This window comes from Aureobasidium subglaciale (assembly GCF_000721755.1).
Source record: "Aureobasidium subglaciale EXF-2481 unplaced genomic scaffold scaffold_5, whole genome shotgun sequence".
Lineage (NCBI taxonomy): Eukaryota > Fungi > Ascomycota > Dothideomycetes > Dothideales > Saccotheciaceae > Aureobasidium > Aureobasidium subglaciale.
The window spans coordinates 870,737-896,619 of NW_013566990.1; the positions used below are offsets into that span (position 1 = coordinate 870,737).

General features: G+C 51.5%; 11 protein-coding genes across 11 annotated transcripts; 7 read left to right on the top strand and 4 right to left on the bottom strand.

The window, feature by feature from the left end:
- Positions 1-2,010: 2,010 nt before the first annotated feature.
- AUEXF2481DRAFT_3323 (uncharacterized protein) lies at positions 2,011-3,696 on the top strand (the record flags this gene model as incomplete). The annotated part of the gene is made up of 1 exon (XM_013490267.1): positions 2,011-3,696. One exon carries the CDS (start codon positions 2,011-2,013, stop codon positions 3,694-3,696), a length of 1,686 nt encoding a protein of 561 aa, XP_013345721.1.
- Positions 3,697-4,936: 1,240 nt separating this feature from the next.
- On the top strand, positions 4,937-6,499 carry AUEXF2481DRAFT_63484 (glycoside hydrolase family 47 protein; the record flags this gene model as incomplete). The annotated part of the gene is made up of 1 exon (XM_013490497.1): positions 4,937-6,499. The coding sequence occupies one exon, from the start codon at positions 4,937-4,939 to the stop codon at positions 6,497-6,499; it is 1,563 nt and encodes a 520-aa protein (XP_013345951.1).
- A 215-nt stretch (positions 6,500-6,714) lies between these two features.
- Positions 6,715-8,765, bottom strand: AUEXF2481DRAFT_602919 (uncharacterized protein). The gene has a single exon (XM_013490626.1). It carries the CDS (start codon positions 8,496-8,498, stop codon positions 6,942-6,944), a length of 1,557 nt encoding a protein of 518 aa, XP_013346080.1. The 5' UTR covers positions 8,499-8,765; the 3' UTR covers positions 6,715-6,941.
- A 1,946-nt stretch (positions 8,766-10,711) lies between these two features.
- Positions 10,712-12,038, top strand: AUEXF2481DRAFT_3326 (uncharacterized protein; the record flags this gene model as incomplete). Its single annotated transcript, XM_013490268.1, has 3 exons — positions 10,712-10,900; positions 10,950-11,078; positions 11,133-12,038. 3 exons carry the CDS (start codon positions 10,712-10,714, stop codon positions 12,036-12,038), a joined length of 1,224 nt encoding a protein of 407 aa, XP_013345722.1.
- Positions 12,039-12,772: 734 nt separating this feature from the next.
- AUEXF2481DRAFT_602601 (uncharacterized protein) lies at positions 12,773-13,804 on the bottom strand. Its single transcript, XM_013490627.1, has one exon. The coding sequence runs from the start codon at positions 13,479-13,481 to the stop codon at positions 12,855-12,857; it is 627 nt and encodes a 208-aa protein (XP_013346081.1). The 5' UTR covers positions 13,482-13,804; the 3' UTR covers positions 12,773-12,854.
- On the top strand, positions 13,804-15,590 carry AUEXF2481DRAFT_27761 (uncharacterized protein; the record flags this gene model as incomplete). The annotated part of the gene is made up of 2 exons (XM_013490364.1): positions 13,804-14,256; positions 14,310-15,590. 2 exons carry the CDS (start codon positions 13,804-13,806, stop codon positions 15,588-15,590), a joined length of 1,734 nt encoding a protein of 577 aa, XP_013345818.1.
- Positions 15,591-16,781: 1,191 nt separating this feature from the next.
- AUEXF2481DRAFT_38036 (uncharacterized protein) lies at positions 16,782-17,649 on the top strand. Its single transcript, XM_013490459.1, has 2 exons — positions 16,782-16,961; positions 17,030-17,649. Exons 1-2 carry the CDS (start codon positions 16,811-16,813, stop codon positions 17,554-17,556), a joined length of 678 nt encoding a protein of 225 aa, XP_013345913.1. The 5' UTR covers positions 16,782-16,810; the 3' UTR covers positions 17,557-17,649.
- Positions 17,650-18,269: 620 nt separating this feature from the next.
- Positions 18,270-19,025, bottom strand: AUEXF2481DRAFT_3329 (uncharacterized protein; the record flags this gene model as incomplete). Its single annotated transcript, XM_013490269.1, has 1 exon — positions 18,270-19,025. The coding sequence occupies one exon, from the start codon at positions 19,023-19,025 to the stop codon at positions 18,270-18,272; it is 756 nt and encodes a 251-aa protein (XP_013345723.1).
- Positions 19,026-20,513: 1,488 nt separating this feature from the next.
- AUEXF2481DRAFT_3330 (uncharacterized protein) lies at positions 20,514-21,377 on the bottom strand (the record flags this gene model as incomplete). Its single annotated transcript, XM_013490270.1, has 1 exon — positions 20,514-21,377. The coding sequence occupies one exon, from the start codon at positions 21,375-21,377 to the stop codon at positions 20,514-20,516; it is 864 nt and encodes a 287-aa protein (XP_013345724.1).
- A 1,132-nt stretch (positions 21,378-22,509) lies between these two features.
- AUEXF2481DRAFT_603099 (uncharacterized protein) lies at positions 22,510-25,082 on the top strand. Its single transcript, XM_013490628.1, has 3 exons — positions 22,510-22,940; positions 23,011-23,303; positions 23,365-25,082. The coding sequence occupies exons 1-3, from the start codon at positions 22,779-22,781 to the stop codon at positions 24,602-24,604; spliced, it is 1,695 nt and encodes a 564-aa protein (XP_013346082.1). The 5' UTR covers positions 22,510-22,778; the 3' UTR covers positions 24,605-25,082.
- A 149-nt stretch (positions 25,083-25,231) lies between these two features.
- On the top strand, positions 25,232-25,561 carry AUEXF2481DRAFT_27766 (uncharacterized protein; the record flags this gene model as incomplete). Its single annotated transcript, XM_013490365.1, has 1 exon — positions 25,232-25,561. The coding sequence occupies one exon, from the start codon at positions 25,232-25,234 to the stop codon at positions 25,559-25,561; it is 330 nt and encodes a 109-aa protein (XP_013345819.1).
- Positions 25,562-25,883: the final 322 nt, after the last annotated feature.

Consider the following 25,883-nt stretch of genomic DNA (forward strand, 5'->3'; position numbering starts at 1 on the left):
CAATACACCAAGAAGCACCAAGAACAAGACGAAACAAAGAAAGCGATTGCGGAAGCGCCCATACAGACCTTATATTGAAGGACCATCCATGGGGCGCTTGCATGTTGAGTGCCGAGCCTGATTGTCCGGGTTCCAGAAGATGGCTGGATAGTGGAGCAGACGTGCATGCCGGACAAACAGACCTTATCCGTGAGTTATTCATGGGGTCGGCAGAGATGTGCTTGGGTCAATCTGTGTTGGAGACGCTTCGAGAAATGGATGAGGCGCCGCCTGTGAATAGCAAACTGTACCCGCCTCACTAACACGCGGGTATGCATGGTTGGGCGGTGCGGGACGAGGTGCAGATATGCAGGTATGCAGGTATGCAGGTGATGGTTGATCTGTGGGTGGCTGGTCTTTTGTTAGTAGCAAACACTTTTGCGACACGTTTCTGTTCGTTTGATGCTGGTGTTTCGAACTGCTTACGGCTCGTAGTATCGTTTGAGGATCTGGACACTTGAGTGCTAGCAGAGTGTTAAGTGTCCAGTATAGATTTTTGTCAGACGATCTGTCAAACGGCCTGTTTGTGCACCTCTGCAGACATGCATCAGCTGTACGACATTCAGCGCCCAGCCTCTATGTCTGCTCCTTTGACTTTTGTGTGGTTCTTGAGCGGATTGCCTGGGACATGTCTAGTTATTCCCGCCAATAGAGTCTGGTAAGTTGAGTCAAAGCATGGAGTGAGGCGGGGGACTGTGGGCGCGTAGTCCTGCAGCCACTCCCGAGTGGGCGCTTACAGGTTTCGGATGATTCTTACCAAACAGTAATTAGTAGTATGTTTACGACATCTTGACTTCAGAGAAGGCCGAGCAATGTGAGACAGCAAGTCGCAAGTTCAGAAGGCATTCCTAAGTGCTCTCGATCTTTACGTCGCGAATTGGCGCCTGGAACAGTCAATGTTCGAATCTTGACAACCCAGTATGAGGTATCAAGAAGCGATGACCCACGTCAACTGCAGTCATAGCGATGGTATTGGACGAGCCTTCAGCTGACTATGTCGCTCTCGGAGGACTTTGATTCTTCAGGTTGGCCACCGTATACAACAAGTAGATCGGATCGCGTCAATGCTTTCAAGATCTGATAAATGAGCAGCATCATGCCTGAAAGATCAGGTCGACACGTCCCGTATTGAAGCCAGACTTGTGGGAAGCCCAAAGGCCAATATGATCGAGTGTCGTTAGGCCAAAGACGTTGACAGGTCTGACATGTGAAGAAGGAAAGCCGGGGATTGGCTCTTCACGATTCAGAGTCGACGGGACCAAAAGTCTTGACCCGAGCAGTCCATGAGCATACCAGCCACGCGCTTTGCACACTCAATCGTCAGGAGAAGCCGGTCGAGGAGACGTACAATACATTTGCAGTCCTCTAGTCATCAAGTGGAATGCAGAGCAAGAAGGGAGAAGAGTACATCAAGTTCATGGACACGTTCATGTCGTTGCTGACCGATTCGCAGGCGAAAGCCGGGCATGGGCATGCCGATCCGGAAGCGGAAAGGTCAGCCGTCAGCCGCATCCAAAAGCTGAAATGTGGAGTTGAAGGAGGAAAGAGCGAGGGCATGAACCGACGGCTCTTGCTCTTCTGCTTTTCACCTCGCTCAACCTCGACAGCAACAAGCAAATCTTAGTGGAAGTCGCTGGACCAGAATCCGGCGATAATACTTGGACAGCAACCTCATCTTCTCCAAATTGAACTTCATCCATCTATGGGCTTCGACACTGAAAACCTTCCTGTCCGTCCCTGTTGCCTCTTCAGCAACTCGTCCGTCACTGTGCCCGACACGGTCGCCGGTCTGTCACGTACCGACTCGAGTTTCGCATCTCTGCTGTGGCCAGTTGTGCCCGGTCCGCCTTGACTAAAGGCGGACGACTTTCTCGACAAGGGCTGAAAACCGCCATTCACATGCGCCGTCTCCCTTGAACTCCGACCCCACCCTCCCATTTCTGAGATAGACCACCCATCTCCAACATCAAGATGCCAGCCATGGATCTTGACCACAACGACGTCGCCCATGCCGCCGACAACATCTCCCCTAGACGCACCTTCACCATGAGCCCGCCAGGCACTGCCGCCGAGCCCTTGTCAGCTATCCTCAAGAGCGACCTGATGAAGAACAAGAGAAAGAAGAAGAAGAACAAGGGCGGCATGGCTCCTGCTGCGCCCGCCCAAAATGTTATAAGAGGTTTCGAGACACCCATTACTTCTGGCGGGGAAGAGTCGGATGCTTCGACTTGCCCTTCGCCGCTCATGACTCCACGCATGCGTGGTATGAATGGAGCTGCCAACAGCCCTCGACTCAGTGCCTCAAATGGCTCGGGCATCAGTGCTCTGAAGACGCAACTCGACGCTCTCACCATCGGCCGCCCCTCTCCTGCCCCGTCCATGTCGCGTGAGAACAGCAACAACTCGTACTTCGACAGCACTCCGACCATGTCCTCGGCCGCTAGCGATGTCGATGCGAAAGAGCTGGAGACATATCAGATCGACCTCGAGCACGACTTCATTAGCGCCGACGCCGACGCGAGTGCTAAGCCTCAGCCTACTCTGGCCGTCGAGGGCGGCCTACGCACCGAGTCGCTTTTGCGCAAGATGACGGCCGAGGACTTCGAGACGCTCAAGTGCCTGGGCAAGGGAGCCTTTGGCACTGTCCATCTGGTCAAGCAACGTGCCACTGGCCGTCTGTTTGCTCAAAAGCAGTTCCGCAAGGCCTCTCTGACCGTTCACAAACGTCTCATAGACCAGACTCGTACCGAGCGCAGTATCCTCGAGAGCGTCAACCGTCATCCCTTTGTCGTCAAACTCTTTTACGCCTTCCAGGATCATGAGAGACTCTACCTAATCCTCGAGTATGCCCAAGGAGGGGAGCTCTTCACCCACTTGGCTATGGAGCGCATGTTCTCCGAAGAGGTTGCCTCTTTCTACATGGCTGAAATGGTCCTCGCTCTTGAGCACTTGCACCGCAACGTTCGTGTAGTCTATCGTGACCTCAAGCCAGAAAACTGCTTGCTGGATTCTGACGGTCATCTGCTTCTCACTGACTTTGGCCTTTCCAAGGTGGCTCTTGAAGATGACTCGTGCAGCTCATTCCTCGGAACTGTCGAATACATGGCCCCCGAAGTTGTCCAAGGCACTGCTTACGGCTTTGCTGTTGATTGGTGGTCGCTCGGCGCCATTGGCTTTGATTTGCTCACTGGCTCACCTCCTTTTGGCGGCAACAACAACGCAAAGATCCAACAAAATATCCTGAAGCAGAAATTGCAAATGCCCTATTTCCTCGGCCCTGACTCCAAAGATCTACTTACCCGTCTCTTGCGCAAGGAAACTAGCAAGCGTCTCGGTGCCAATATGCCAAAGGATCTGGACATCATCAAGAAGCACCGCTTCTTCCGTAGGATTGACTGGAAGAAACTCGCAAAGCGCGAGTTGGAACCTCCCATCCGCCCTCTCATTACCGATCCAGAATTGGCTGAGAACTTTGCGAAGGAATTCACAGACTTGCCAATGTCTCCAGTAGATGAAAGAAAGTCTACCATCATGCAGGATTCCACCATGACAGGCATGGAGATCGCAACAAAAGAGCTCGAGTTCGGCTCGAACCCATTCGGAGGCTTCAGCTTTGTCGCAAGCCAGAGTCTGCTTGACAAGGTTGAGTTCATGTAACTTTCACCAATAGACGTAGTGGATGTTGGACCTGGAGGTGTTGATCACGGTACAATGATTCGCAAGGCAGGCCTGTCACTGTTACTGCCTGTCCTGGTTGGTAGTTACCTATTACTCGAATTAGAGACATGCACATACTCAGTCTGTGTCTTCATTCATACGACACACGTGCTTCTTCTCGTTGTGTCACTCTATGACTTAGTGACGAGTGCGTGGTAGGAGCCAATGAACCTTTCTACGACCCCGCATCTGTGCTTCTACCAGCAATCTTCTATGCTGTCCAACACTACTTCGCAAGCGTATGCAGTCAAATGACTAGCGATGCATAGTACTCACATGCTTAGATCACAGCGATTCTCTTGCTTCTAGCCTGGTGTCTCTGGAGTCATGAGCGCCCCAGAAACCTCGAGCTACAGCTGCAGAGCTGTGCAGACGTGCAGTATGATATGCGGGAATATCACCAGCTGACAGCCTTCAGTACGTCGACTCGCATCATCTCAATCTATTCATCAACTTGTGGACGAGCGACATCTAGTTACACGCGGCAGCATGCACGAAGCTTCTAAATCTTTGCGCCGTGTTTCTTGAAGATCAATGCAGATTTTTACCCGAACACAGAGGACTAATGTTCCTACCTGCCGAATTCTTGTCACATGCATCTGTAGTTGTCAGGAACAAGATACTGTAGCTCAGGGTTGGAGACTGTAGACCAAGCAGAGATATTTTCGAGGAAGATGGTTTGTATCGATCAATATCTCGGTCCGCCTATACCATGGCCACTGTCCCTTTTATTGATGTACTAGAGTCATCAGATCATCATGGAGGACTCAGACGCTAATGTTCCCAGACTTTAAACATTCCACGGCTATGACGGCATGACCAGTCACTCGCTCTGCTTCAGCTTGGTATCCCTGCACGCTCTCCTCTTCCGACAGACACAAAAGGGTCATGGGAATATCATACATGTTCTTGCAGAGTGTGTATGGTTGGTCCAAGTTCGATGGTTTCAAAATGCCCATCTTGTATTGGGTGCCGTATCCGTGGATTTTCAAGCAGCCATGGACAGTAGCTCCTGCCTTCAGGACAGTTGATGAAGCTTCATGATCCAGCTTGTTTCTCGAATTTATTTCTCAGGACATTCCATCCGCGTTCTGACTATCATCAACACCAGCCGCCATCATCAATACTCTTGCTCCGGGCTTCTTCGTAACACGGTAACTGAAAAATTTTGCCGTTTGAGATGCGTCCATGTGGTATCTTCATTGCCGTTGTTTTCTCGTACTTCCCAGTACATTCATACCATCTACACCATCCACGCAGTGCCAACGACACGCTTGGCGTCTCTCAACGAAGAGCAGAAGCAGTGAAGGATGCCTTCGAGTTTGCCTGGAGCGGTTACCACACCTACGCATTTCCCAACGATGAACTCCGACCAGTCAACAACTCATTTACAAACTCAAGAAACGGCTGGGGCGCTACTGCCGTTGACGCTTTGAGCACCGCCATTCTAATGGAATCGCAAGATGTCGTCACAACCATTCTGGACTTCATCCCCTCCATTGACTTTACCGTCAGCAAGAGCGGTACACTGGTAAGCCTGTTTGAAACCACCATTCGCTACCTCGGCGGTATGCTCTCGGCCATCGATCTTCTGGACGGTCCCTACAGCTATTTATTACAGCCCAGCCGAAATACCACCGCTCTGGAAAGACAGGCTGTCAGCCTGGCTACCAGAATGAAGTTTGCTTTCAACACGCCTTCGGGTATACCAGCCAATAACCTCTACTTCCCGACTGATACCTACGACATCTCTGTGCCTACCGGACTTGCTGTCGCTGGTAGCCTGATCCTCGAATGGACTCGTCTGTCAGATCTCGTCAGATTGCTTGATTTTGCAGACCTGACCCAACATGCCGAAGAATATCTTCTCCACCCTCGATACACCAACAACAAATCACTGCCGCTCCCTGGTCTTCGTGGTACAGACATCGATCTGCGCAATGGCTCTTTCACCAACGTCAGAGGTGGCTGGGGTGGTGGTGACGATTCTTACTACGAATACCTACTCAAAATGCATGTCTACGATCCCGAACAATTCTCTACTTACAAGGACGAATGGCTCAAAGCCGTCGACTCTTCTGTCAGCGGAGGAATGTTCTCGCACCCATATACGAGGCCTGACCTCACGTTCCTTTCTTCATGGAATGGTCCAAAACCTACTGATGTCACCGGTCACCTTGCTTGTTTCGCCGGCGGCAACTGGATCCTTGGTGGCATAGTATTGGGAAACCAGACTCTCGTCGAACTCGGTCAGCAACTCACAGACAGCTGTGCCGAGACTTACAGTGCTACCATCACTGGTATAGGGCCAGAGGGTTGGACTTGGGAAGTGGACGATGATGACATCAAGGTTGACAACCAATTTTACGACGATAATGGCTTCAACATTACAAGCATCGACTACGACCTGCGACCCGAAGTTCTCGAGTCTCTCTATTATGCCTATCGCGCCACGGGTGATCCCAAGTATCAAGAATGGTCTTGGAAAGCCTTCCAGGCCATCAACGCCACTTGTCGTGTTGGATCTGGTTTCTCGTCCATCACAAACGTCAATGCTCCGCATGGTGGAAAATTCACCAACTTTCAAGAGAGCTACATGTTTGCCGAGACATTCAAGTATGCTTGGTTGATTCACGCCGAAGACTCCAAGGTGCATGTTGGCAAGGGAGAGGCGCAGAACTGGGTATTCAATACTGAGGGACATCCCTTCAAGGTTCGTGCTAAGCAGATCGAGGGACACTGAGATGGATATCGAGATTGGCGAGTCTTGTACGCTGTGAGCTTTGAGAGTCGAGGTCGTTTTGATTACGGAGTCTGAGAGTTGTGCTCGTAGTTTGGGTACTCATATTGTTCACTTTGATTTGTGCCTTGTAATGTCCTGTGACGCTTGTAGTCTGTTGCTCGTGATCGGCTCGATATAGCGCATCAGGATATCTCAAAGTTACTAGTGAGTGCCTATATGACCTAATCTCCTGATTGCTAGAGACTGTTACTTTACCGCAGCCCACCTCAAGCAAAGCAAAACGTAGTCTGGCAAAGACCGCGTAACCGAGTTTCCCTTGTGGAAAGCGTCCTGATTTCATCAATGCTATTATGTATCTTCAGAGCGCAGAAGCAAAGGCCCTTCTGCCATCCAGACGCTTTTACTTCATCTGCGGAGTAGAAGAGAGATATTGACCATCCCGTTACGGCAGCACGACGACATCTGTAAACCCGCAACGAGCAGCACAATGACCCGCCCCCAAACAAACCCAACAAGCTGGAGCATCCTCATGCAGCGCAAAGAAATCAAAGACTTCTCTTCTTTGCCCCATGGTGACATTTAGCGTGAAATTCTCACGCTCGAGGGCTTCTTCAAACACGACGAGCCATTTGAGTTTAAATCCATCACGCGAACTTTTTTGCTTTTGCAGGATGAATTTTTGCGGTGCAAAGGCGCGAGCGATGGCTCTAATTATGTCGTTTCCGACTTTCGAAATGTCGATGCCGGATTTTGGGTTGGTGAGGGAAAAGGGTGTTTTGAAGGCAAAAGTTTGGAAGGATTGGCCGGGTGCGTGAGTGAGCACTGGGACGAGGATGTCGCGTACGAATATCGTTTTGCCGAGGGAGCTTTGCATGTTCAGATAGTCTCTGAAGTGTAACAACCATGCGCGGTCATCGTCAGGGCAGGGAGTGGCGTCCTGGGCAGGAACGTTGTTATCGTCGCAAGCTCGGAGGATGGCTCTTCTATGTTCACGGGTATCTCGTAGCGGCTCTTTGGGAGTTATCTTCGCCTGGAAGGAGGGCAGACTACGCGGACCTGTTGGAGCTTGGACGGTAGAGCCAAGAGGTAGTGATGTTCGACGATCAGGTGAGGTGGGTGTCGCGAACACGTTTTCAGCAGATCTGATCGCGACATCAGAATCAGATCCAAAGCGAGGTCGCTTAACAGGGGCTGAGTTAGAGCCGGTGGCAATCCTGAATTGAATAGGAAGTGCTGCAGCTTTCGACAAGGACGGACTCGACGGGTTCGAGTGCGAATGCTCAGAGTTGACTGACTTTGCAGCTTCGGGGACGAAGCGAATAGGACGCTTTGGCTTTGTGATTTGAGAAGGTTCAGGACTCCCAGGTAGTAAGATCGGACTCGAGACTACGAGAGCTGCAGCAGAGGATTTTCTAGAGTCTGGTGCCTCTACGAGGGCATCAGACTGAAGCTTCACGTCCCGGTTCAGGCTCGCAGCCCATCCTGGAGGTCTTGTCGCGAGGCGTGGGTCCGGAGGAGCAATGGAGGGTGGAGGTGGGGGCGGCGGAAGCATAGAAGGCACATGGGATTTCGCCATTTGAGCAACAGGAGCAACGGACGGCTGAGTTTGCTGATGTACTGCATCAACTAATGCGTCTTTGGCGACAGGACTTGGGAAAGTGCTGTCGGGTCTCAAAATGACGGGTTGAGTAGGTGGAAAGACACGCTCGACAGCCTTCATAAGCTGGTCTTTTACCTCTCTGTCAAGGTAGTGACCGTTGGCCCTTTCACTCTCGACGACCATTGTGCGTATGGAGTCGGCCAGCGCTCTAGGAGTGCCGAGAGTTGTCGAAGCATGTCCGATGCGAGTCTGAGTCCAAAAGGGCTCGCGCGCGTCCCGAAGATCCTGAACAGCATCTTGCGTAGCTCCACAAGCGTGATACGATGCTATGATCTGTTTCCAGTTCTTGTCGCCTGACCATGATGGCTCGTCCTGACAAAGTTCGACTATGCGCCTCATGTGGATCAGAGACTCTTCCACTGGGCGGTCCGACTAAGTCCAATCAAACATGGCCTTTGCTGCTTGCTGTAGCTTGCTCTCGTTCGCATGGCGCTTCGGTGGGGTAGCGGGTGAAGGAGGACTAAGAGGATCACTGTGCTTTGCCCATGGCGTCGGTCGATGGTGAGTATGATGGAGCGTGTCGATTCTGAGGCGTTTCCTGTCGTCATTGTCGTCTACGGATGGGCATGTGTGGTCCCGCATCGGCGGACTTGTGCATTGTTTGTATCGTGGTGGAGAAGCTGAAGATGAGGGCTCACGTTTGCGCTTCTTCCCCCAAGGGGGAGTCGTCTCATGCCTCCGAGGCATGATCAATGCCTGTCTTCGAGTCAAGCTGGACTTTTGTAGCAAGCGTGCATCAGAGATGCGCGAAACCTGGTGTTGTTGTTCCGTGGTAGTTTTTGTTCGGACTGCGTTTGTTGTCGAGCGCCGGGGTGAACGTGTGTCGGGTACTTGTGTCGAAGCAAATTTCAGTCTCATGGCCGAGGGTTTCGACTTTGCTCGTTTGAACATTTCAATCAATTTTGCTGCACCCGGCGGCAGGTCACAGCTTGCTGCTTTGCTTGCTCGCATTGCAGTGGCTGCATTCACAAGGCCACCACCTTACCTGTCATTTCTCTTTCTGCACGCATCTCGAAATACCTTGTTCGATGCGAGGCCATCATTTGACAGTGAACGACGCCTTCGATCTCGTCGTAGCTGATTCGATCGTTCACAGCTTCTGTCAGAGCACGCCGCTTACGCAGACTCGACGACGCGCCGACTGTCCTAGTCCGCAAAAACACTGTGACGAACAGTCTCTCCGGGAGTGCGAGAACGTTTCTCCTCATGCTCGAACGCATCGATGCTCGCTCTCGCTTTCGAGAGATGAGAAAGCAAGATGCAGCGAAGTCGGGTCGTCGCGTGTACATGTGGAGCTCAGGGACCCATGTCGCTTCTGAAACACGAGCGCCAAGGGCTTGAGAACGCCTCGCTCCTTCCAATGCCGACTTCCCTTCTCTCCTGCTCAATCAAGTGAATGCACCCTTCTCGGCCTCTCTTGAGTCCCTTTTTCGTCTCGGTTACGCCTTGTCGTGTGCTCCCATGGGAATTACTGCTATCCAGTCCTCACTTGCATCAGTTCCGATCGACAGGGGAAGAGAGAGACAGGACTACGGCTTCAGATGATCTCGTGCTTGGGACGGAGGACTGACCACATGAGGATTTGTCGTCTTCTTTGACTTGTGTTTCATCTACCCAGTCTATCTCCACATCTCCATATAGGCCAGCACGTCGCCCATAGATTTTCTTGGTGTCGCTCCTCCACCGACCCGTACAGATGGTCTTGACTCTTGATATTGTACGCCAGTGCGGCACAGACGACCTGTGCCGGAGCTCGGGTTGATGACCTGTAGAGCGCCATAGAGCTCGCTCTCGCTTATCAGCTCCCTCCCCGCCTCTCATCTATCGTATCCCAGGGCATTGCCGAGCAGCTGAAAAATACATTTGGAATCAGCTCGATAGACAGGTGCTGAGTGCTCCCAACACACTTCTGCGTAGCAATCTTGTGTATCCTCGTCTGCTTAACCATTTTAGTGGCGCCTTCCATGACTTCTATCAAACTCTGATTTAGCGAGCCGTTGAACGCATGTGGGAACCGCTGTCACAGCACGAGACTTTTCGGCGAAGAGAAACTACAGCTCTGTGGATTCACGTTTTCGGCATTTGACCTATTTTACCTCCTGGTCTGGCTTGTTTTATCTCTCAAGGGACTGCTTGCCAATTTGAGTCGCGACCCTTGTTGACGGTTCAGATCCGCTTCGGCACACGATCGATAGATTACATCTTATGCCTTACGCATAACAGAAGGCTCATGCTGTGACCCGAGCACCAGGTGCGACTCACACGAGCCTGGCATTCTCCACACGAAGTAGACAATCCGGTGGCGGGACATTCACCATTGTATGGTAGCGATATTCGTGATGGCACTCTAGACGCCGCCCGGTCCTCATTTGAGATGAGATCGATACATTTGCTCGGTCATGCGCGTCTGTCTTTGCTAATGGTCTTCATAAAATGTTGCGAGTGGCATCACTAATGCGGACCCAGGGATCTGGTAAGTATATCCTCGATCCTTCCACCACACATTTCTTCAAGACTCCTCTTTGCGTCTATTGCTCCAGGTAGACATGGTCATGGCAGAGCCTTTTGACATATCACTGCTTCCTAATGTCCTGGAACTACAACCCAAGGCACATCTCATGATCGGTTTTGGCGTAGCGTTTCTTGTACTGGTCTGGTTATCAGTCGCCTTGCGGATCTATGTCCGGCTGTTCATGATTAGAGCCTTCGGATGGGACGATGGCATGCTGCTCATATCGACGGTCAGTTCCTTGAGCCACTATCGTTCATAGCTTTAGCTGACCGTTCCAGATGACTTTTAGCTCATTTTGCGCCTGCCTGATTGTGGAGGCCAGGTACTGTCGAAGCCCAGAAGTGGAACAAGCCTACTTAACAGCGAATCTGGATGCCATCTTGATAGTATTGACGCACGCATTGAAGGTTTGTACAAAGCAGAGGCAGACTTCTAGCACATGTACTGACTCGTTCTGACAGTACGTCGTTGTGTACAACGCCCTTTACATTCTTACCACCATTCTTTTCAAGATCAGTCTAGCTGTCTTTTTCCTCCGAATCGTCGTCTTGAAATGGCAGCGCCGTATAATCTACCTTTCGACCGGAATCTACACTCTTTACAGCGTCATCTTCATCTTCCTTGTCACCTTCCGCTGTGGAAGCCCGTCCGATCTGCTTATCAACGCCTCCAAGGGGAAATGCATTTCTAATGAGGCAATCATGCCACTGGTCTACATCTCAGGCGCTCTCAATGCTGCAGCCGACGTTGTGTTTGCGACTCTTCCAGTCGTCATTCTCTGGAACAGCCATATGCCTCGTCAAGCGAAAGTCTCGGTCGGTATCCTCTTGAGTATGGGCTGTCTCGGAAGCGTCGCGTCCATCATCCGCATGGCCTATCTCGGAGGACTTTCTGTCGATGCTGGATTCTTCAAGCATGCGATTGATGCTGGTCTTCTTTCGGTCGTTGAGCCGGGATTGGCTATCACTGCAGCGTCTCTCTCGGCCCTGCGGCCACTGTTCAAGAGCATGGTGGAGCAGACACTTCCAACTTTTTTTCATACAGGCTACGGCAGGACCAAAAACAGTACTGCAGGCAATAGCAAGAGACGAAGGTCACATCGTGTGACGAGATCCCGCGCAAGCTTTGAGGACCAGAAAGGCTTCCAGGTGTTTGACAACTCGACATCGAGAACGCACACCGTGATCGCGACCAGTCCGAGAATCGAGATGGACGAACTCAGCAACGACGACATTACGTTGAACAGACAAAGCAGTCAAGGCTCCTTGGTCGAGCAACACATGTACGAGACTGCAAGGACTTGGGTGCCACCATATTCAGGCAAGGGCGTGATGATGACTCGGGCGATAAATGTGACCGAACACTAGGAACATGTAAACACACAGTACATAATGCGCCATGAATATCCTCATATCAACATTGATGTCGACATCGGGTTCCGCGGTTGCCGTCACACAATTGAGTGTATCAATGCCGTGACCAACCGAAGAGGGATTTCTTGCGAAATATGCGTCCGCCAGAACCCTATAAGATTAACAGTACCCCTCGACTACTGTAGTGAACTTGTTCTAGGCTTCTGGCCATCACAATGCAGTGATGTACGTACGTCAAATATCTCAAGTGGCCGAAGTTTGAGAAAAGTCGTCGCAAGCGAATACGAGCGAATCCTTTGGGTTCAAGGCAGCGACATTCCAACGACCCCCTCGTATATATGCATTGCCATGCCTCAGGACAAGCAGATGGAGGTTGGTTTGCTCCACGCCTAGAAATTGAGATGAGGGACTTCTCCAGGAACTGTTGGACCTCGCATCCTTGGCTGCTTCTGGAATCGATCTTTGTAGAGGGACCGCGTGCTACGACAACATTGCGCCCCTAACGCACCATCATCTGGACCAAGGGCATTTCGTTCTTTTTGCGACTGGAGGTCAAAGCAAAATATTCGCGAGTACGCACTGTACGAGCAAGGGCATAAACACATTCCGATTATCAGCAACAAGGAGGGAGACATCTCCTGAGCCATCTCCTGTCGGCGGTCGCAACTTGGCAAAAATCTGGTGAGAACGACCGGCTGGCGTGACGGAGGTGTCGAAGCGCCTCCCCGATCAACACAACGGGTTTGGTTTCAATCAACCTTGGACTTGCTCGAAATTTCTACACAGCCTCAATCTGCCAGCCCGCGCGCGTCATCGTCGGACCTCCCGAAGCGAAAGCGAAATCGATCTGATGGTGGGAGCGAAATGTGCTTTCCCAATAGCAAGCGACATGAGCAGCCACAATACTCCAGAGCAATCCTTCGATGGTGCAACCTTACACGTAGGGCATGTTCGATTGGTGACTGGCAGGGTACTTTTGAATCCTGGTGTTCGAATCTCGTCCCTTGACTGGACGGCCAAGTCGTCAAACTTGGAGATGGACTTGGCAAAACGCGGCTTGGGGTAGCTCTTGCCGAAATTTCGATATCCACCCTTTCGCGGAGCAGCATAGGGAGGGTGGGCCATGGCCCTGAGACACGCGCATGCGAACCGTGAGTGTCGCAGAAAGACGATTCGAATGCTTCGAAGGAGTAAAGAAGAATCACTGAAACAAGTGCCAGCGTCGTCCTCGACACAGAAATTACAGGCCTTTGACTGACTATCCATGAACTCAAGTTTGCCGGGTAAAAAGCAAAGCAGAGTTATGGATAGGGTAGCCACATGCACACCACGAGTCTTATGAGACGGAGGCTGAGGCGTGTCAAACTCAATTGCATCTGCCGCCATTGATATCCACAATTTGTTGCAAAGATCAACCGCTCGCAGACAGCCAGCCATGTCATCCCCAAGACAAGTAATTGGACAAAGTCACAGCTTATCTCGCGATACGCCCCTGTACGGTGGAACGTACGGTGACACTGCGCCGATATGGCCTTTCGCCGCCCAGCCCTGAAGGGCGCCGCACAACTTGGCAGTCGCTACGTTGCGAATGTATAAGATCTACTTTCCCCATTGTATCAGGGCTGTGCACGGGGTTGTTTGTACGGGACACTGAATGAAGCATCGCAAACAACCTCCTTCTCGCTTCTCGCCTCGTCTATTCCTCAAAACTCCTCCAGCGGAGTCTTGTCGACTCTAGCAACGTCGCTCTCTTGGAAACATGTTACAACAACTTTGCAAGCACCTGCGCCTGGTTGGTCTGCTGCTTGCCGCTGTGGCTGGTCTCCTCGCGGCATTACTAGCAGTACATCAATTTGTGCTTCCTGTTGTCGGCTGGATCTTCCCCTCACTGGAATCAACATTCTTTGACCTTGCCGTTTATGGTGGTTACCCACAAAGGAACTATGTCTCCCACAACTTGACTTCCCCGGACCTGCAACAACTACGATGGGATGACAGATGCGACAATGGCTTCATCTTCATCTCCCCTCAGGGTAAATCGGTTGAACATCCTGGCCCTATGATCCTAGACGCAAGAGGAAATCTCGTTTGGCAGACAGACCAGTACGGACAGGCCATGAACTTGAAGGTTCAGGAGTACAAGGGAGAAAAATACCTTACCTTCTGGGCTGGTCTCCGAGGATCGAGCTATGGCTATGGAAACTACTATATGGTGAGCATGTCCATTTGCCTGTCATCCAGCCTCAATACTAACATGGTCGTTAGCTCGACTCGTCGTACCAAGAAAGATACCAAGTCCGTGCTGTCGGCGAAGGACTTCAAGGCGACCTCCACGAGTTCACCCTAACAAAAGACGGCTCGGCCCTCATCACCATCTATAATGCAACACAAACCGACATGAGCGCCATGAGGAGGCCCGTCGATGGCTGGATCAACAACAACCTGTTCCAGGAGATCGACATTGAGACTGGCAAGCTGCTGTTTGAGTGGAATGCGCTGGACCACTTCTCCATCATGGACTCGTTCTACACACATCCGATGGCCGGATACTGGGAGTCAATCCCCTTCGACTGGTTCCACATCAACAGTGTAGAGAAGGATGAACACGGCGACTACCTCGTGTCGTCTCGTCACCTCAACTCCCTAATCAAAGTCAACGGCACCACTGGCGATGTCATCTGGACTCTCGGAGGAAAGCAAAACGACTTTAAGGACATCTCAGCCGGCGAAGCAACGAGTTTCAGTTGGCAGCATGACGGTCGCTGGCTGGACCAGGACCAAGGCACCCTCACCGTCTTTGACAACAGCGATGCTGGTCCCCTCCATCTCGATGCCTCCTACTCTACCGCCCGCATGATGCAAATCAACACGACCGATATGACTGCAAAACTCCTACATAAATACATCTCGGACCGACACACTCGCGCTGCCTCGCAGGGCTCCGTTCAGATCCTCCCCTCTTCAAACACGGTTTTCGTTGGTTGGGGCCACTCGCCAGTCTTCTCCGAATTTGATATCGACGGCACATTGCTCTGTGAGGCTCATTACGGCGCACAATACATCTCGCACTATGGCCGGGTAACGTCCTACCGTTCGCTCAAGGCAGATTGGGTGGGCGCGCCCGTTGAAGCTCCGAGAGCCAAAATACAGGCTGGACGGCTTTATGCATCATGGAGCGGCGCCACAGAGGTAGCCACCTGGACACTGCAATCCGTCGATCCTCGTACCAATGCCGAATTTGTTGATGTAGATGTTGTCGACAAGGTAGCATTCGAAACCTCGTTCATCTTGCCTGAGGCAGACTCACGAACGCAATATCGTGTCATTGCATCTGACGACGACGGCAACATTCTCGGAACCTCGGAGATCGCAACAGAAGACACAACAGAAACACCGAAGAGTGTATGGAGCGTGTTGCTCCCGCTTGGAGGTGTCTTTGGTGTACTCGTTGGTTTCTGGGCCGTGAGACGCTTTAGCAAGGGAGAGCGTGTCTTGCCCAAATGGAGGCGGACAAACAGTTACTCGCACAAGTACAGCCGCTTGTAATCCGAGTCTGGTCTTTTTTGTTTTTAGCCCCTAACATTCTTGCACATACTTATCTTTCATCCTTTCTGGATGTCTCGGGCCTCTGAACAAATACCCATGTAGATACATTGCCCAATTTACATATTTTCTCTCCAACCTTTGTCTCTATGCTTTTCGCTTTTCGCTTTTCGCTTGTGGTTGATGATGTCTATCTTACTCCGTTGTGACTCTCGTGGCAACTGACTTACGCTGTGACGTTCTTGCTCCTTGTAGAAATCCAACACTTCATATCGAGAGCCGAGCACGTTTTTACCCAAATACTGCCTTGATGCTAATTTGGAAGCCTCTGTAGAATATTCAAGTGACGGGAAGAGTTGTTAGGGTATTGTCGTCTTGATTCAAGGCTGCACTGTCATCTGTCATAGAGCACTTTATTGTCGCGTGCGGCACAAGGTCTCTCTCACCAATTACATGAGCGACCACCCTCCTCATCGCCCCAAAACTTCGCAGGTCTATTCTTCCATGACCAAGAGAGCTCATAGGTATTCAACAATGTCCCCGTCGCCATACAATGATGTTTGATCAATGATCACAATTGTTGACAGGGTGTGGAGCGCACCATACATTTCGGAGATACATGCCTATCACCGAGCCGAGGTCTTTATGTTTTTTTTGGCTTTTCTCCAGCCACCTTCATTCTCGTCATCATTGCACCTTGAGATGCCGTCATTCAAGGCTCGAGCATGGGTGCTTGCATGTTGCATAGTCGATATCGAGCAAGGATGAAGCAGAGAGATGGGAAACTGCCTGATCAGCAGTTCACTGGACTGTACCCCTTGGATGTACGTTTCACCGTTCTGGTCGACTGAAGCCATATGTACCCACTCAACGTACACCTAGTCCAGATATACATCGACATGTTTAGATGGCTCGGGATCATATGATGGTGAAATGCACACGGAAAAATTAGCGATAATCAAGACGAAGATCGTTTTCATGCAAGACGATATAGCGATAATCAAGACGAAAATCATTTTCATGCAAGACGATATACCGTATGTCCAAGGCGGGGGATCCAGACCTTTTCCATTCTCGTGCCTTCGTCCCGCAGACTCCGGATGATCAACATACTTTGGCATCATCATATACAACGGCCTTTGATATAAGGGCCCTTTGACTTCCCCCCCACCAGACTTTTTACTTTCCTTTTCTGTTTCCTCATCAGTGAAATCCGCATCGCAATGAAGCCTTCACAATTACTTTTTGGTATCGCTGCTGCTGTGGGTGTGAATGCGGCTACACCTCCAGGATCGAGTCCCCAGGTTCCTAATTCGTTGGGTTTGGTGTTCGATAAGAATATTGTAACACCAGGTGAAATGGTTGCTCAATCTGGTAAACCACACTCCTGCCACGCCTCCTCATCAATATTCAGAAACAGCTAGACTAACATACATCCCCAGTCGCCGATGCAGCACAACCCTCCCTCTTCTACACCCCCCACCTCAAACCTGGACCCCGCGGCCTCAAAAAACATCCCCTGCCCCTCCCCCTCCCAAAGCCCTTGGACAAAACCTACCTCTTCACCCTCGTAGATCTAAACCTCCCCTTCTTCGCCCTGCCCCCAACCACAGATTTCGCCTCTTTGGTCCCCGGCATCGGGAAAAACCGCACAACACGCCTCCATTGGTTCGAATACAACGTCCACGCCTCTGCCCCATTCTTCTCGCTTCAAAACCAGAGTCTCCCCATTGCCGAGTATCAAGGTCCCATGCCGCCAAAAGGGGATGGATTCCATAATTACGTCTTGTATCTTTTCGAACAGCCAGAAGGGTTTGATCCCGAGGAGTATTTGGCGCAAGATTACGATGGAGATTCTTTTGCGAGGATGAATTTTTCGGTAAAGGGGTTGGAGGAGAGGGTTGGTGCGGCGCCTGTTGCTGCTAATTATTTCTTGGTGGAGAATGAGAATAATACTAGGACTGCTTGATGTGTTTGGTAGAAGGAAGAGGATTAGAAGCTTGTGGGTAGCTAGCAGTTTGTAGCATTGTTTGTTCGAATCGAAAGTCATTGTTTTCCAGAACTTGGCGTGTTGTCTTTGTGATGGAATGTAAGAATACATATTGATGTGTCGTGGAGATTATGTACTGCAGCAAATCAGTGTGAAGCAACAATACATGATCGTATGGACGTTGGCAATACCGGAGCGGCGCAAATGTCACGATCATGACTCTGTCAGCGAGTATGATAGCAGAGTGGATGTGGCAAGAGAGGGAAATGTTGTATCATGGGTAGTCTAGATTCTAGTCTCTATGGACTGATCGATAATAGCTGCACTGCGTTGCGCGGGCTGATGCCAATGCTGGGCGTGTGATAGTCTCCTGTTGGGCGTGTTTGTTCAGCAGATGAAGCAGCTGAGGATATATCACACCATGGTGATGTGTTACGGACAGCCACGCGGAGCCCTTGGGTTATTACCTGAGCGGGATAGGCTCGAGTCAAAGCTCCCTGCGTGACAGCATGCCGACTCTGAGCAGTTACACGCCTGCTTCCGAATGGGCCTTCTCCCTGCAAATGCGGGATGGATCGAGATTAGGTAGTCTTCTGATTGACCACGTGAAGCCGCGTCTAGAAGATGGTCGGATTTAAGGCGTGGGTGGGTGGATGCATGATGCGATTGCGCATGTCGTGTTTGCGCATTGTTCAATAAGGCCTGTTTCTGCCACCTCCACGTTCGCGCTCACCAGCGCCACCTCCTCTGCCCGAGCGAGCATACTCAGGCACTCTCTCGCCCCGTCTCCACTCGCCCTGAGGTACACGCTGAGGGCCAAAGTCTCTGTCTCCAGCAAATTGACCTCTTCCTGGTCTTGGACCTCTGCCGTTCTCGCCGCGAGGTGGTGGGCCTCCACGTCCAGAGGTACCTCTGATGGCAGGTGTAGCGGGGGGTAGAGGAGCGACAGAGCCGTCTGCTAGAGGCGGGAAGACGGCGCATGATATGTAGTCTCCAATGACGAAGCGCGCGTCTGCGAGAGTTTTTTGCGCGTCGCCATCCATGCGACCAAGTCCAGCTGGATCGTTCTCTTGATCGTAGTCATCACCATGCCCGAGGACCACACTACCCAGCTCTTTTGATAACCATCGTCCTGGAGCGTCGTGGCCGCCTGAAGGAGGAACACTGCGCGTGTCGGGGAAGACTAGACGGTAGCCAATGCGGGTGCCGACGGATGGCGAAGGCAGCAGACTGGGCAGGGCGGTGGTGAGGAGCGTCGTCAATTCGGCGAGTGTGCACGAGGGCCATGTGTAGATTTGCAGGCTCGACTGTTGTAGCCATGACGGCGGCGGCACTGTCGAGAACTCGTTGGGCGAGTGGAAGCCATTGGACCGGTAGTAGAGTCGGAGGAGGAATGGCGTCGTTGTCTGTCTATCAATCTTCTGGTCTGGTGTCGGTTGGAGCGCCATTGCGAATGAGCGAATCTTGTTGTGGTCACCACTAGCAAGTCAAAGCACCTTGGTCATTCTCAAAAGTCGACTGCCAGAGCTCCAGAACTGGATGGCCTTGGCGTCATCATTGCGACCACCGCCTTGCGCGACATGATCACCCTATCAATTCAGCCACTCTAACACTTCTTGGAATCACCACTCTTTCTATTATCTGGTCTCTTCATTCCTAAACCGTGACGCTTCCAGTCATATCCATCTCTCTTCAGCTCTGACACGCAATCATGAATTAATTCTATCGTATCTGGTCCATCACTACATCTTCATTGTGCCATCTTCTCTTGCGTCTCATCCTCCTCTCGTGCTGTTGAGTAGTAATCTGCTTCACGAAGATGAGAAGTGTGAAGTGCGAAGCCCTGCTCGACCCTGGTCAATTGCGTCGTCATCCAGCTGCGTATAGAGAAGCAGGTGATACTGCAAGCTGGATTGACGCCTTGGGTCCTGTTGGCAAATAGCCCATCGAGACCGGATTCTATGCATGCTGCGTCACCACCGGAAACATATCTCCTCAGTGCCATATTTTGCCAAGCGTGGCCTGATCCGATGGACTTACTACTCAGCTTCGTTTGTCCTGTTACTTGTTTGCCACAGAGCAGGACCCTTCACCGCTCCAAGCAAAAGCTGTGAGTCCACATGAGGTGTCAGGACGTCACGCCCCATCGATCCAAGCACCGCTTTGCCTGGAGTGCTCCATGCTAGAAGCCACAGAGTCACAGCCGAGTCAGACTCTGCCTTCGCTACGTTCTTGAATCGCTTGCGACATGTCACTGTGTGTGTACTGCCGAAAGGTGAACCACCTCCATTCGCTCTTGAAGCAGCATGAGGGCTGCGTGGCAGGGCTTAGACACATTTGCCAACCTTAGATGTGTACAAGTGCCGTTATGATCAGTGAATGGTAATACATGATGACAGATGGGTCTACCAGTGTCTGCCAAGTGGCACAATCAGGATCCAAATGACGGCGATGTGGGTAGGAATCAGGCGACGAGGCGTTTCAAATGACTGGCGTGGGAATGTGTGCATGGCGATCAACATTGCCATCTGGCAATAGATCCACATTGCGTGAAAATGCCACTTCGGCGACACTGCCCGCCTCCGCGACCAAGTCGTGATCCGAACATGGGAGCAACTCCGGATGCCGGCATCACAACTACCGATCACTGATTAGAGCAAGCAGGGATCGGTAGATCACGTACGCCATGTTCCCCGAGTCTAGATCGTGTCCAAGAACCCCCGGCTGCTTCCTGACCAAACACAGTCCGCTTTTGCGATGTTCTGTTTGTCTGCTCTGGAGGCAATTTCCGCATCAAATGGGTGAAAGAATCAGCGAGCGATAAGGTCTTGGGCCGTCGGGAGACACTGGGTACAAGCCGTGTGGCAGGAACATGATCCAGTATCAATATCTGCCGAGGTCGAATACGAAACGAGTGGCTATCACAACCTCCGATTTCAAGAAGGCGGCCAATCTCGAGAGGTCCTTCTCTGTTTGCACCAATCTCCGAATGGTTTCCAGATGGCTTCCTTCTCAGCGGGCTTCAGACTTGCGGCAAGTCCACTCGTACTAGTAGTGACAAACACCCTGGCACCTTGGTATCCATTCTCTCCAGCAGCAGCAATACGTCCCATATTTTCATCTTCGTCCTGCCAGCCCCAATGGAACTCTGACTTGGCAAGATTCTTGCCGTGACGATAGCGGAAGATGGCCTCCCATATGCCCTTCCCAACGATGCAAACACACTCAGGTTGCCATTTGCGGCACTTCTCTTCCAGTACCGGCGTGCCGTCGCTCGTCTCTGCCTTACTGAGCTCGGCAGCATCCTTGGTAGGTCGTTCTACAATGTTAGTATTACCAAGAAGGTAACGAGCCGGCAGCTCGATATCTTGTTCCGGACGGAGTCGTTCATCTGTGCAGCCGCTTGAATGAAGCAGCTTCCAAAATTGATTTGACGGGTGTGCGTAAGCATGTCCTTGAGCGGCAGTGCGTATACCAGGGTTCGTACCCACGAAAACCGCGATCAGGTCCGGAGCGAGAATGTCGGTAAGAGGACTGAGATGCTGATACTTGGATGGAGGCGCGTACTTGCTTGGCGCTTTACGTTTCTTCGATGGCCTTGACGAAGGTAAATCTTTCGATGGCCCAGCGGCTTGATCAGGTTTGCCATTTTTGACCTGTTGCGATATCGTTGCCACGGATGATGATTGTGCTTGAGCTCGTGGACGCAGAACGCGAGCCGGGGCAACGCCAGCTTTAGAGACTCCAGACTCTTCGTGTGCATACTGCTGCAACATTTTCTTGAAGTCGAGCCCCGACATATGAATAATTGACAGTGGTGATATGAAGAGAAATGTTTCTGATCGAAGTCGTGTATCTCGCATTCACGTGACAGTGAGGTCATTAGAGCTGGAAACGTTACGCAAAGGATGGAGCATCGGCCAATGGGAGTAGAAGGCGCGTGCTCCGAGGTTTGAGTCTCGACCTGTTTGCCAACAGTAAGCTGAGTGCAATGCATGACACGTTAATCTTTTCTTGCTACATGCGATAAGGAGAAATTGTGAGACCTGTGTTGCCTCGAACGACGAGCTAATGAATTCCCCTTCGCGCATTAAATGCTTGCGATAGCAATATCACTAGAACTCGCCCACAACAACCCATGTGGCAAGAGTCATTTGTGACAGATGGCTTCCCTCTACTTCGTATCGAGAAAGAACTCAGTACTTGAAGTGGATTGGGCTTCCATCGACCCTACTTGAATCTCGATGTGTGTCACGTCGAGGCGTCTAGACTTTGTGCGGTTCATTCGAAAAGCTTCTTCCAAAGTAGGTGCAACCTTCACCCCTAAATGCGGAAGGTTCAAAGTGTCAGCACACTTTACCGTTGACCATCCCCATGGCACCTGTCCCAAAAATTATCACGACATAGTGGTGTCGCTTCTAAGGTTTTCCGACTTGGCGCTTTTCGGAAGGATATGGGTCGTCTGGCCTGACCACTGTCTCGAATGAACGCATGTGTAAAAGAAAGACTTGTGATAGAGCTCTGCATCTTCAGTTTGTGAGGTCTGCTCGAAGAAATGCCCTGGGGAGTTCCCGGACTGTATACACATGAGTGACGGGGAGGAGGCTGAGCATCCGATGTGTCACGGAGATCCTCCCGACGACCTACCATACTGCCTGTCATATCTCAGTCGACACAACGCACTTCGAATGAACTGGACTGCTCCGGAAGTTGATGTATGTTCAAGCTGCCCATGTATTATAGTTGCCAACCATCATGCAGAAGCGTCGTGACCCGTGGCCCGTGGAGAGATCGCATTATCCGCAGACTCGCCGGTGTTTTCTCGATTGGCCCTAATTGTTCGCCTGTCACGCTGCACTTGCCCTTTATTGAAGTTCGATTTCCTCCGTTCTTCTCCACTCTTTGGTTGTTCCCAGCCAGAGTACATGCTATTGTACACACGACTCAACGGTAACCCGTCTCAACTCAGCCTCTTCAGCACGGCGGGCAAAAGTCCATTCCTGTCAAGCTCCGAAGTGCCTAATCGGTAACGCTCAACCCAGAGGCGTATCGTTCTCGAGCCATAGTGGTCGCGTCACTGACGCCTCGAAAGCCAAGCTCTGACACATTCATCGAGTTATAATACTCCGTGTTGCGGGGCCAACTCCGTGGGAAAAAGCCGGGTGTCTTGAGGAAAGCGATCTGTTTCTCCTGGATAGTCCATGTTATACCACCATCTTCCAATGCCTCAGGACAGGGACAAACAACGGGGTAAGGCCATCGTCGTCGATGGAGATACTCCTGGTCCTTCGGGCGGTCAGCAGGCGGCACCCAGAAAACTGACTGCTGTCGCTTGTATCGACTGTCGCAAACGGAAGCGAAAGGTAATTACTAATTCACGCCCAACAATTCTTCCGAAATCTCGCAGTTCTTGCTGACGCGTGCTCAATTTAGTGCAATGGTGAGCGCCCGTCATGTTCTGCCTGCCAGACTAGAGGATTGTCATGCACGTATGATGTTATCGAAGGCGCAACACGAACAGAGGACCTGAAACAAAGGGTCTCGTTGTTGTCGTTGAGAGTGCGAAATCTTGAATTGTTTGTCAACAAGTTGAGATATAGCACCGACAACGAAGCAAGCGCCATACTCGCCCAGCTTCGGCTTGGAGACACGATCGATGGCATCCTTGGCGTTGACATGGCTGAGGGTCCTTCAGACTTGAGCGAAGTGGATCAGTGGAAAGAACAGTATGTCTTTGTCGTGTGTTATTGTTGTTGTCGTTTGAGGTTCGGCTGACATTCCGCCTAGGGCAATACCCACGCTTAGAAGCGTGTCGACGTTTGGCATTGGACTTGCTCACAATCCAGCAGGTCCATCCTTGCTCACCAGCGTCCCTCTGTACGAGTCGTCTCGTTCGGAACGAAGCACTAGCCTCGCAGCCAGTAGCCCCGGGCCGATCGACGGGACCAATCGAGAAGCAAGCCATGATTCCCCTTGGGCTGCTACCTTGTTCGTCGAAGTCGACTCGCAACATCTGTTGTATGAAGATGACCCGTATCCCAAGATGGCAGGCCTCAAGCAGGAACCATCTCCTATTCTTGGTAACATCGGCCCAGAATCGGCCTACCTTATGGGCAATCACAAGAAACTCTGGATTGATCCCACTCTATCGTCTACAGCAGGCTCGACTTCAGGTCCAGGGTCGGTCGCGCTGGAGAGACACGAAAAGGTCCTTGAGGAATACCGAACAAGACGCGACCTGCTCAACAAGAGTCGTACCGGCGCCGACTACGTCACCATCTCGTCCAACCTATTCAGCACTGTTGGCACAGTCTCCCTATCGGTGCCCTTGAGTCCACAGCTGCTTGGTGTGCATGACCTGATTGCGCCCGCGTGGTCAGTCATGTCCAGGTACCGCAACGACAACCCGGACATGATGTCAAGAATCTACCTCGACTTCATCAACGAGGCCAAGCGTCTGATAACTAGCGGAGTTGCTCCAGAGCGCTTGTTCGGCACCCTCCCTGACGTCGAAGCATTGGTGAGTGAGCTCGCGTACCAGAGAGCATCACTCCTTTCCCAGTGGACCGCCAGACTTGCCAACAGTTTCGGAGTTCCATTGTTGTCATGTCGCATGGCATTGATGTGGCTTCAATGGCTACTCATACGATGGATCATCCACCCGATTCCGGAAACCTATCTCGCTATTCCAGATTGGTACAGACCTACACCCTACCAAATGTTCGTTCCGCACCCAGTCTACGTCGACTTCCATCTGTGGCCCAGGCTTCGGGATACAGTCATCCAGCGCATCGACTTGCAATGCCAATCAACATACTGGTACTCCGAGTCTGCCACGACCATTGATTGTAACTGGCCTGGAGGGGATCAGGATGCCATGTGCTACGATAGCAATGGGCGATTGACGCTGGCACCTGCCTTCGTTCAACACTTGATGGATCTCGGCAACTGGAGTGTTGGGCCCGTCATTCGGAAGCATATCCCGGATGCATGTACTGTCCTCCAGGTCAAATACGGTCCGATGTAATGAAGAGGCGGAAGCAAGAGCCAGCAGAACATCAGCATACACAAAGGACATGCATGCCACGGCGCTGTTGCAACCAAAAGATTTCTAATACAAGTCCATCAAAGCGGTCGCGCTGTCGAGAGACCCTCAACAACAGTAGCATCGGTGCAAGGCTTCTCTATCGTTCTACCACGACGACGACAAGAGCGCGTTACGTATACGTTTTGCACTGGAAGGCGTCGACGAGTCGTGACGGTGGTGGAGTTGAAGGAGCTTGAACGTCTGGAAGTGCCGTCGAGAAACAACAACGATAACAGGAGTCCGTGCCGATGGCAATCGGGCCGTAAGACCGCCTCCGAAGCTCCTATTGAGGTGATTACAGACCAAGGAGCTGTGTATCAATCAGTGTAATGACAAAATCTGCGATCGTCCTACATAAACACCTTCCTTGCTGCACTCGCTGCCCTCGTCCGCCCACCCGCTCGCTCGCTCGAAACGAACACAGAAAGGTCCACCGTCAGATGAGGGAAGTGTACAAGATGAGGAACAACCATTGAACAGCTCCGAAGAGCAGGGCCAGTCACAAGGATCAAGAGAGCACATACAGGCTGCCACAAGGTCAAGATAGCGACTTGGCCGCTATCGAAGATGATTGCGAGGCAAAATGTTGCTGTTGTTATCACACGACCCTGGATCAGTAGACACGCGCCCGACAACGGACGACTTTACCGCCATCCAGTCATGAATGTTACACGTCCGGCCAGGACACGGGACTACATGTATCAAGGAAACTCACTGCCTTTCCATCTGGGAGGACATGTGTGGTCGAATGCATGCTCGCCCCTCGAGTATCCTTCAGCGACCGTTTCTCAGGGCATCCCAGGCTTCCGCAGAATCCGCAAAGAAACAAGAAATGAGAAACAGTACAGCGACATTGACGCTCCTGTTGACGAAGCAAATGATTACGAAACGAAGTGATGAGCGCCAAAGCCCGTAGCTGCAGAAATCCCTCTTGTGTGTTTGAGTCGTCTCGCAGCGTTTGCAAACGACTTGTTGGCAGAATAGATGATGCCCTTGTTGCTTTTGTCGCAACGGACCCTTGTAGCCGTTTATCCTTGAGCTACACAAATACGAAGTATGCGCCCATCTCCAACGATATAGCTCTTCTACACTATAACATTGCTTGTATTCAAAGTCAACAGAGATCCACGCAAGCTCATAGGGATGGCGTGTGTTTCTCAAACATATGCAGAAGTCGAGAAGGTGTGATCCTAGGTGTGCCTGCCATGCAGCGACAAAA